The sequence below is a fragment of the Vitis riparia genome, chromosome 18 (assembly GCF_004353265.1).
Source record: "Vitis riparia cultivar Riparia Gloire de Montpellier isolate 1030 chromosome 18, EGFV_Vit.rip_1.0, whole genome shotgun sequence".
Taxonomy (NCBI): domain Eukaryota; kingdom Viridiplantae; phylum Streptophyta; class Magnoliopsida; order Vitales; family Vitaceae; genus Vitis; species Vitis riparia.
Genome location: NC_048448.1, coordinates 9,664,169 through 9,674,519, shown reverse-complemented (window position 1 = coordinate 9,674,519; position 10,351 = coordinate 9,664,169). Strand labels below are relative to the sequence as shown.

The window sequence follows — 10,351 nt, the reverse complement described above, 5'->3', positions numbered from 1 at the left end:
CCCAATTGTTCAGGGTTTGAGCAGCAATGTGGTTGAGCTTTCATCTAACTTCCAAAATAATCTCAAATTCAATATGAAAAAGTAGCAGGAAATCCAAGCTGTGAAGTTTAAGGCTACGGATATGTAATTTTTGGCTTTTGCTTTTATTTCAATTTGTTAACTTTTATGCTTGCACAATACAGCATAAGACAATGTATTGAACCTTTCTGTAAGTGTGTTTATATACAAAAAATAAAAAATAAAAAAAATACAAGGATGGGGAGAAAAAAGAATAAAAGAATTTGTTAATGACGGAGAACAATGCTGAGAAAAAAAGGAAAGCGGGAGAGAATGGTGGGAGATTTCCATTAGCGAGCTTCCACTGAGTGTTAGTATGCGGAGGGCAGCTGACTCCTGCAATTGGATTGCAAGTGGCAGATTTCAAAATATGCTCTGCTGGCAGCTGCTGAAGATCTAACTCACTGTCAGGCCTAACTTCCAACTTCCAATTTCTATATCGCTAACATCTTTATGGTGTCAACTGGGCTTTCAGTTTACGTAAGAAATCCAACGTCACTGTATAAGATGGATCGGTGCGGTTGACTGGCTTGCATGAATTTATATGATCTGCTGACTCCAATACCTGTTTCAAAAGTTGGCAACAGAGAAAAGGATGATTTAATTATAATAAGCATTTATATTTATAACATTGCTTAAGGCTGCCAGGGTATCAAGCTGAGACATTTTAAGTGAACAAGCTAGCAATATAAATACGGGATAAAAAGAGGGTCCTCCATATCAGTTCCCAAGATTCCAGCAATCGACCACTCTTCAGTCAATACAACTGTTTTTTGCTTCGTTCAATACAGAAGGGAGGAAAAAACACACAACAAAGTGCATTTCTACAAGACTTGCACTTGCGAAGAGATGGGATCACACAATTCTGGAGTCTCATCTTAGGAATCCAAAGGAAAAACACCCTAGGTTTTAACTCCCGCGAAAATACAAATCTAGGTTTAAAAATACTCAGCATCCCTCTAAAAAAATGTTTTAAAAAGAAGGGGAAAAAATCCAGTGGCCAAATAATGAATTCTAGGATATTGGATGAGTACAGTGATCGAATCAAATTATTTCTGTGGACATGTCCAGACCATGATGCAAAACGGCAGGTAAACATAGAAGTTAGGCATTGGATGCCGTGGCTTAAAACTAATAAACTTGCAAAAACTTACAATGAGTTCACCAAATCCAGGGTATGCTGATTCAATTGGCACGATTTCCATTCGGAAGGCCCATCCTCCATAACCTTCTACAATTGGAGTTACCTTGGTCTGCAAAAGAACCATTATGTCAGGCTGATGAAAAAAAAAAAAAAATTCACCCAAGATGATAATATGAGAGCAATTTAAGCCCAAGAGGCCTGCCTCAAGTGGCAAGGGGTTGGGGCAGGATATGCCAGGTTCCGAGTTTGACCATGTTGCCAACCCAAAAGACGAAAAAACAAGTACCAAAGAAAGAAAGAACAAAGAAAAAATATCCCAAGACAAAAAAATCATGAGCAATGTATTACCTCACTGAAACTGAGAACCTCAAGCTGTTTTTTCTTGTGAAGGTGACGAATAAAATCATTAAGCTCTACTAATCTGGGAGATCCGCTTCTTAACTCCCCTATCTATGACAGAGCAAGAACACGCAATTGTTGGTACCAATTGGTGATTTTCAGAAACATCGTAAAGTACAGTAAAAATTCAAGGACTAATAATTATGTAGGATTGAAGAACAGTAGTTTAGCTTATAAAGACAAGGTACGAACTGTGGGAGCTGGGCGAAACACAAAGCCCATTCGCCAAGGCATGTCTGCAAGTTTGCTGCCAAAATGTGGGCAGCTATAAAATACCTGTAGCCACAAGAACAGAAATTACAAAAAGATTTAACTAAGAAGTGAGGGCAGGATCTACAATTTGAGTTATTATTTATTTGCTGAAAGAAGCTTACAATTCCAATGGTGTTTTTAACAAGGTTATCAATATTCTCTGCCTTCGCTTGATACAACATCTGCTTAACAACCAAGCCTCCCATGCTGCAAAAAGAGCCAACAATTACAAAAAAGTATTTGGTTCTAGGTTCAATATATAGAAAATACACTATCTTAACTAAACAACTGCACAATGATCCAGCATAAAACAAACTCGAGAGTTGATGTCATCTCTAGAGGAACCCTGTCCTCCAACAACCATTGGAACCAACTGCCTAAATTATTTATTTTTTTCTCATTTATTTAACCAAAATTTGGCAGAATCTGAAATACGATCCTGACTATCATATTTCTATTTATTGAAGAATCTTAATCCATGCAAACAGGATAAGAGAGAAATTAGAAACAATAGTAGGAACAAATCAGATTTTAGCTTCTAACAGCTTATTGTCTATTGAGTGCAGATGAATCACCCTTGATTTATAAGTATCCTATTGTAAGGGGACTCGAGATCAACTTAAAGGGTGCGAAGGTGCGATGAGTTGTCAAAAGCTGAACTGGTAATTCCCATCAAAGCAAAAGCAGTGGAGTCTATTAGAAGACCTTTAGTGCTTCATTAAACTATGAGGTTTGGCTCTTGTCAAAATGCCAATCCTTAAGTAGAGCAAGTTGATTTTGCAATGTGAATTTTTCATAGTGCAAATGGTCAAAGCAACTCAAAGATAGCAAAAATGTCTACAAAATATTCCTTCAAATATCTAATCCATCTGTTTGTGATGCCTGCTCCTTGATTTGATCCAAGGTACCCAGGTATATCTATCTTGATGCTTGGACTTTTCAATTAGACTCAGGGTACAAGGTACCTATTTACATGACACAGGCATAGGTATGGGATCTTTGTAAGGTATGGGATCCCTGTTCAACACGTCCATGGGCTCCTCCTGGGATGTTTATTTTACTTAAATTCTGGCTAATGAAAAGAGAATAAATTGTTTTAAAGTGGGTTTTTACAAGGATAATTAGAAACAAGAAAAAAAAAAAGAAAGATAGAAGTGAGGGTTTTTTTTTCCCCTGGAAATGTGAGATGGGAAAAAGTAGGTCACAAATCTAATTTTCAAATAATATAAACTTAAAAAGATAAACAGGCTTCTACAAAAAAAGAAAAAAAAGACATTGTTTTATTCTTTTATCAAAACATCTAATTTGAAATTTAACTAAGTTCACACAGAACATTAAAATTTATACAATAAAAATTATTTAATAAAAGTTTGAAATATCAAGAAAGGACATGAGAAATAATATGACTTCATCTTTTTCTTTCTTTTCTTTCTCTTTTATTTTTACTACATATCGATGAACAATATGTATTGAATTTATTTCTTTGATATGATGGAATGCAACAAAAAATAAAATAGATATAACTTTAAATAAGCTACCCTAATCCCTAATCAAACATAAATTTAATTTCTCAATCACATCCAAGCACTCATACCACTATTAAGATCGTTTTTAGCTAACTTCTAGTGTCCTAAAATTTAAGATCAAAGGATCAGATCCCTAGACAAAATCCACATAGTCATCTATGAAAAAATAAATCATTGATTATTTACACAAATTATCTGCTATAGTCGAGAGATAACAAAACATTATGTTAAGGCCAATACACACAAAAAAAATAAATGACCACTACCACAACACGGACCTGTGAGTCACAAACACGACTGGCCGGTTCCCAATGCCTGCAGCTACGAGCTTATCTAACAGCATGGAGCTGACTTCCTGCACATTTCCAACAAGGCAAGTGAAACCTTGCTGAGGAATTCTGAGAGTGATATGGTCCAGGTTTAGGGTGTTGCAAGTAAATAGGACCAAAAATAAAATGTGGGTTGTTGAGGGAGGGAGTGAGCTTTTTTGAATTGACTATCAATCATTGTGGAAAAATCATCATTTCCATAATCCCTTGATTTGAAATCAATTTCCCTTTGCCTAAACAGACTCTTCAGAGAACATTATAACCATCAATTAAGGGAAATCATTTACGAAGAAAAAACAAAATAACTTCTATGGAACCTTGCAAAACACTTTAGGAAATAAAATACTGAACAACTCAACTGAAAACTGGGTACACAATAAAATATCTTAATATTAGTGGAATAAAACATGAATATCCAATAAAAGAACACAAGGTAGGATAGTCTAAAAAAGTACAGAACTATAAGATATTTCAAATTCTGTGTGTCTAAGCTTACTAATAAATTGATATCCAACTCCAATTATATCAAGTATAAAGGTGGTTAGCTGGTCTTGTATCAGGCAGAAGGAAAAACTTGGTTCAGATAAGGAATATAGAGTTAGAGAAAAATTAGTTAGCTGCTGAAGTGAATCATCATTAAGAACATCAAGTCAGAATTGATTTCCTCTTTTCTTTTTGATAAATGTGTAACCAATAATGTGTGTCTCAGCCTTAAATTCTATAGGAATCAATACAAGAGGAAAAGCCCAATAATTAGAAAATTAAAAAGATAAGCCACATTTTTTATATGCAAATAAGAAGTTCTCAGATAACTGATTACTCCAGCTCTTGTAAACAATAAATAACATGCTTTAACAGCTAAAGTAACAGGTTTTATTTAAACAAATAGAGGAAAAAAATATACGAACCAGAAGAGGCAGACTAGCTCCAGACCACTGGGTAAGATTTGTCTGCATGAAACATTTAATTGGAAGTCAGAAGCTTATGCAAGGCAACCAACATGGAGAACCTCTCACAAATCTAAGACAACTAAAGTTGCAAGAAAGGAAGGCCAAAGAGGATTCCATTCTTCAAAACAATAACATCAATTATATAAATACTTAAAGAGAGAGAGAGAGAGAGAGAGAGAGAGAGAGAGTCAAAGAGTTCTTAAAACTAGCTCAATTATCAGCAGGCCAAAAACCATAAAGCACAAAATAGACCTTGTACTTAAGAGAAAACAATCGTGCATGAGGGAATTCAGCTGCAAGCCATTCTCTTGGCCAAAAGGTTCCTTGCTTTCCGGCTTCCTGATCAATCTTCTCTACAAGGCCAGACTGAGTGGAGGACTTGTCCTCAGTTATTCGCCAAGTTTTAAAAGGTCCTCCACGCAGGCCATGAACAAAAACAACATCTAATGGGGGAGACTCTGATGATGAATAGCTGTCTGATCCATAAGTAGAAGTAGACAAGTTACCATTATTGGAAACCGTGGTTAAAGGTCTACCATTACCATCAATAGAATCATCATCACTTGACGATGATTTATCATCAGATTTTCGTTTTTCTGTTGGCATCCTTTGGACAGTGTCTGAGTCAACTTTTTTATAACAATTCCAATGTGGCAGTTCAGGATTGATTAGAAATATCATGTCATCATAACGCGGGCAAATGCGGTTTTGGTTCATAATATCAGTATCAGGAAATTTATCATTCCCAGCATTTACATTGGTCTGATCAGTGCAAAATACGTTCAACAGTGTAGCCCTGGCATAACTTTGAATTTTGAAGTCATGGCATCCTGGAATACTCCCATTAGCACATTCTTCAAGCCACTTACACCAATTTTCATCCACTACAATGGCTTTCTGGACCTTTGGAAGGACTGAGAGTATAGTTAGCAGCCGAGCTGCATGCCTTCTAATGTGAGCTGTACGTGGAACTCGAACACTTGATGGATCATTAATATCTGAAACATGTGATTCACCAGGAACACTTGAAACCCTCTCCTGGGTCTCCATGACTCTTGATGCATCATATGTTTCAATTGCAGCCAGTTGCTCATAATCATCTCGCAGCAAAAAGCGCCTTAGCAAACACAGGACTCCAAAATCAACTATTTCATTTTGACATTCAGAATCTCCAGCACAAATTTCAGTTAGTGCTTTGATCCCCTTAAGGGTTGCGAGTGCAGAGTCTGCAGCATCAAGTTTGGGCAAGTTATCTTTGTTAAGGTTTTTAAATCGTCCCACAAAAGGTTCAAGAGAAAGAAGATCTGCCAGGGGGAAGGTATCAACAGAATTGTTGATGGTTCGCAGTTGATTTCCAGCCAGATCAACAACAGCACCCACCAATTGATTAGCAGTCTGTGTAGCAGAGAGAATGTTTGCCTGATCAATTTGAGTCTGCAAAAAATGAACTAGGTCTGTGAATACCAGTAAAGAAATATAAATTGATACAGCACATTTTAGTCACAGTTTGTCCCTAGATAGATCAGCAGTAATTTAACCAGGTTTATGTTGAAACATTATTCTACTCTTATAAGCAATAAGAAAGTGGATCACTAAACCTTCACTTTATCGGATTTTGGGGGAGCGCTTCCTTTGACTGATTGCTTGTGGGAGCCTAGAATTTCAGTTAGCAGCATAGCTAACCATCCTTGAGAGACTGGTAAAGCTGATGGTCCATAGTCTTCAAGAATGCATGAAAGAATTTTTGTGGCTGAAGATCGCATTGTGTCAGAGGAAGATTTTCCAAAAACCCAAGGAAGCAATATTCCAGACCACATTTGACTCTCTTCAAAAGATAAATGCATTTTTCCAGTACAAAGCAATTCTAAAGCCTTGGCCAATGCTTCCTGCACATGCTTATGCTTCGTTGTTGATTTAGCAGTTTCCCTCATCAGATGAAGGCCCTTCTCCATTACTACCTTCTGCGCTCCAACGCTTTTCTCAACAGAAAGCAAAAACGCAGACAAAGCCACCTGAGCCAAAGAAATGTCTTCAGTTTTACTTGCCTGAGAAACAGTAGAAAGAAGACTGGAACTCCAATCAGAAACAGAATCATTTAATGGGAGATTGTTATCCTCCAATAGCAACTGAGCCACCAAACTCCCATGCCATTTCACTGTTCTCTCAGGTGCCATTAAAGCAGCCATGACAGCATGCCCATCTTGATCCAGTTCTTGAATATGAGTTCTATTCACCTCTGATGCCCTAGCCCAATTAGCTAATGCCCATGCAGCAAAAGGCACAGCAACATGTTGGGACCTCAGATCATCCCACAGACCAGGAACAGAAGAAGATAAATTTGCTTGTGCTAGTGAACCAGCATGATTTTTTTGCAGCAAATGGGTTTTAGGATCATATCTATTTGATTCTAGGTGATTGGCATCAGAATGCTCCAACTTCATAAGACCATGAGTTCTTGAAAGCCCTAAAACCGTTGTACCTCCAAGAATTTTAATTCCAATACCTCGCATTCCTTTTCCACCATCATCACTTTCTGCATTTACATGTGGCTCATCAAAATGCATACTGCCATCCTCAATAACTTCAATGGCAGCTGCAATATCTCTCATTTTTGCATTTCCTGGCAGGGATGGCTGAAATGACACTTTTTCTAAACTATCGCAGTTGGAAGTCACGATATCCATAATGGCAGCAACAAGCATGCTCCTACCTTTCAAAGAATCAGAAACATCCAATGAACTACGTCTTGCATGCTGCTCCCACAGAAATGCAATATATCAATGGTGAACACAATTTAAAATCAGAAATAAAATCAGGCATGGAATTTTGAACAGTCTTGTCCATGATATTTACAACAGCCAATGGGCAACCAAATGAAATGTAAAGCAGAATACTGATACAATGCAATAATGATGTTGTTAAAAAAAAGGAAGATCAATGATGCCCTGCAGTATAGATGTCATCAATTGTATAAGGTTATAAGCAAGATGCCCTCCACCCAATCCATATTTTTTGGAATGTTCTTTTAAACTCACAGCCCAAATTCATTCAGTGCTAATTCAGTTGTGTCACCAAATTTCACAACCAATACAGTTGTACCACCAAGTTTCACAACCAAGTACCTTTCATATAGACATTTGTGCAGCTAAAATTTCTCTTTTCTCTCTCTTGGTTAATTTGAGTGGCTTCATCTCTTAAAGCGTTAGTAACTTGCATAGTTGTTAAGACGTCTTGCACAAGATTTGGTTGTCAGAATCTGCATTGTGATTCCAACAAATTGATCTCACATGTGTGTTAATAAACGCCATTTTCTGTAACAAGAAACCCCCTAGTCTTACTCTGTACGACTAGGTAAAATCATGGATACACAATCTCTCCTCAAGAATTGTATGATGGCAAAGCCTGGTATTCAAATCTGTGATTTCCCATTTAAGAGTGGCAATCATCAACTGTCTCCTACCCGACCACTTATAGGCTATAGCTATGTTTACGAGGACCCATTTTTGTAGATTTAAGCATCATTTAGGATAGCTTCTTGTTTTTGGCTAAGTTATAAGCTGACAAAAAAGTCAAAGCCATAATATCAAAACATAAGCTAAGAATGTGCTTTGAGCTCTTTTTTAAACCAAAAGTTGGTAAAATTACCAGAACAGATTCAGAAACTCTTATTGAGCTTTAAAGAAAAAAAGCTTTGGATTATTTAAAAGTCGATATTATTGAATGCAATTATGTGTCTTTTGGTACCAAGTCATGCCAACCTTAGACCTATCTCCAGTCCTTTTACAAATTGAGCCAATGTCCAGAGGAGAATAAAAGCATTTATTAATCCAGTAAAACTTCTATCAAAATTAATCAAGCTTTTGAATGCCACATTTAACTCCAAACAATTGTTGTTCTAACATATGGTCAAATTTAATTGTCATCTTCAACACTGATCTAAAACCTCTCTCTTTCTCTCTCTCTATGTGCGTGTGCATATATATACATATGTATGTATGTATGTCCATATGTATAGCTCCCAATTATCATAATTAACTTCAACATCTATGCGATCAAACGTTCAACATTGTGAAGAATCAAATTTCTACAAAAAAAATTGATCAAATAATACAAGATTGGAATACAAATTCTCAACTCACCTTCTTTGAAGTTTGAGGCTGAGAAGAAAAAATAAACCTCAACAGATTGGGAACTGCATCAGGCCTCCCAAGCACTGCCTCACACACATTAGGATCCCCAAGCAAGTGAGCCAGCGCTCTCGCCGACTCCCCCTGAGTCCCGGCATTATCACCGGAAACCGCCACCGTCTCAAGCAACCAATCCAAAACCTTACCGCCACCGGCTCCAACAATCGCCTGCCGCCGGCTGGCATTCGCGGCCGCAATGTCAGCCAGAAGCGCCGCAACCTTAAGCTCGAACCCTGAACGGACCTCATAATTGGCCGAAGACAGCACCGACGTCAATGACTGCCATAGAACCGAGGCGGCGACGCCGGTCTGCTTCATCCGATTCACGATCCTTTTGAGAGAATCATTGGACTTATCAATCGCCTGTTCAAAATCGGCGTAGAGATGGCGTGGTCCGGATTTGGATTTATCGTCGGTGGGAACGGCGACAAGAGCGCAAGTAGCTATGACAGCGGATATTAGGGTTGCAGAAACGGCAAGGAGGGAGGGGCGAGAGAGAGTTGTGGGGAGAGGAGACAGGGGGTTTAAGTGGTGAAGTATTGGCGGAGGAGGAGGGACTTGATGTGATTGATTGAGATGGTTAGGGCATTCAATGGAATTATTTGGAGAAGAAGAGAAGCGACGAGGGATAGAGAAACGAAGAAGAGAGGTGCGGCTTCTATTCCAGAGACGAAGCATACTTGTTTCCTTGATCAATGGAGAAAAAAAAGAAGAAGAATTTGATCAGTATAACTGGTGGAGCTGTGTCGATGTACGGTGTCGAAAGTGAAGTTGCAACCTGCAGGGCGGGTATGACGGTTAGGAGTCGTCTCTGGGAAGAACCTTGGAGGGAATTTCTCGGAAGATGCCTATTCGGGGACAAAGATCCTGGTCCAGCAGTATTTGGCTATTTGCTTCCATATTAAGCATTAGGTTGGGCCAGCCCAAATAATCAGAAGGCTTCAGGGATTTTTGATGGATTCGTTTCCAAATAGTGAGACTTAAAATGGAGTGGGCTGAACTTGGGTCTTCGGTCTGGACCGTTGTCAGCATATTCTCACGATAATACTTTTGTCCTCAGCACTAATAGCAACTATGGCCCAATTGCGGTTGAAAGTGAGATAAAAGTCGCATAATTAATTCGATTTTTTATAGTTTCGATTTGAAAATTGAATTTATTTGGTTGATATGGTTTTCATTTTTTTTAAATGTCTTACAAGATAAAATTAAGGGAAAAGTGAGTTATAACTTACTAATTTTAAAAAATATAGAAAAAATAATTCCAAATTTTATAAATCGGTTTTATTTTCATCAATTTAAAGATATTTTAGCATGCATTTCTCGATTCCAATCCTTTAAATCTTTGGACCACTCGGGATATTGAAATAATAACATACGATGGATGTTTTTAGCTATTATCAATGAAGGTAATAAAATATATTTTCGAAAAATTGATTGGGTTAATAACAAGGAACCTCTTATTACTTGAGTAAATAGGACAGTATCCCAGACTTTGATTATTTTTATT

General features: G+C 37.6%; 1 protein-coding gene across 3 annotated transcripts; it reads right to left on the bottom strand.

Annotated features, from left to right (window-relative positions):
- Window positions 1-115: 115 nt before the first annotated feature.
- Window positions 116-9,687, bottom strand: LOC117906546. 3 transcript variants are annotated; one of them, XM_034819597.1, is made up of 10 exons: window positions 8,797-9,687; window positions 6,256-7,410; window positions 4,910-6,091; window positions 4,616-4,657; window positions 3,657-3,733; window positions 1,975-2,059; window positions 1,793-1,876; window positions 1,550-1,651; window positions 1,212-1,310; window positions 116-622 (listed from the first exon to the last, which is right to left on the bottom strand). In XM_034819597.1, exons 1-10 carry the CDS (start codon window positions 9,520-9,522, stop codon window positions 509-511), a joined length of 3,666 nt encoding a protein of 1,221 aa, XP_034675488.1. In that variant the 5' UTR covers window positions 9,523-9,687; the 3' UTR covers window positions 116-508. The 3 variants fall into 3 exon arrangements, with proteins under 3 accessions (XP_034675488.1, XP_034675489.1, XP_034675490.1); XM_034819598.1 differs by lacking the exons at window positions 116-622; window positions 1,212-1,310; window positions 1,550-1,651; window positions 1,793-1,876; window positions 1,975-2,059 and having other exon boundaries at window positions 3,721-3,951; XM_034819599.1 differs by lacking the exons at window positions 116-622; window positions 1,212-1,310; window positions 1,550-1,651; ... (1 more) ...; window positions 1,975-2,059; window positions 3,657-3,733 and adding an exon at window positions 3,830-3,940.
- Window positions 9,688-10,351: the final 664 nt, after the last annotated feature.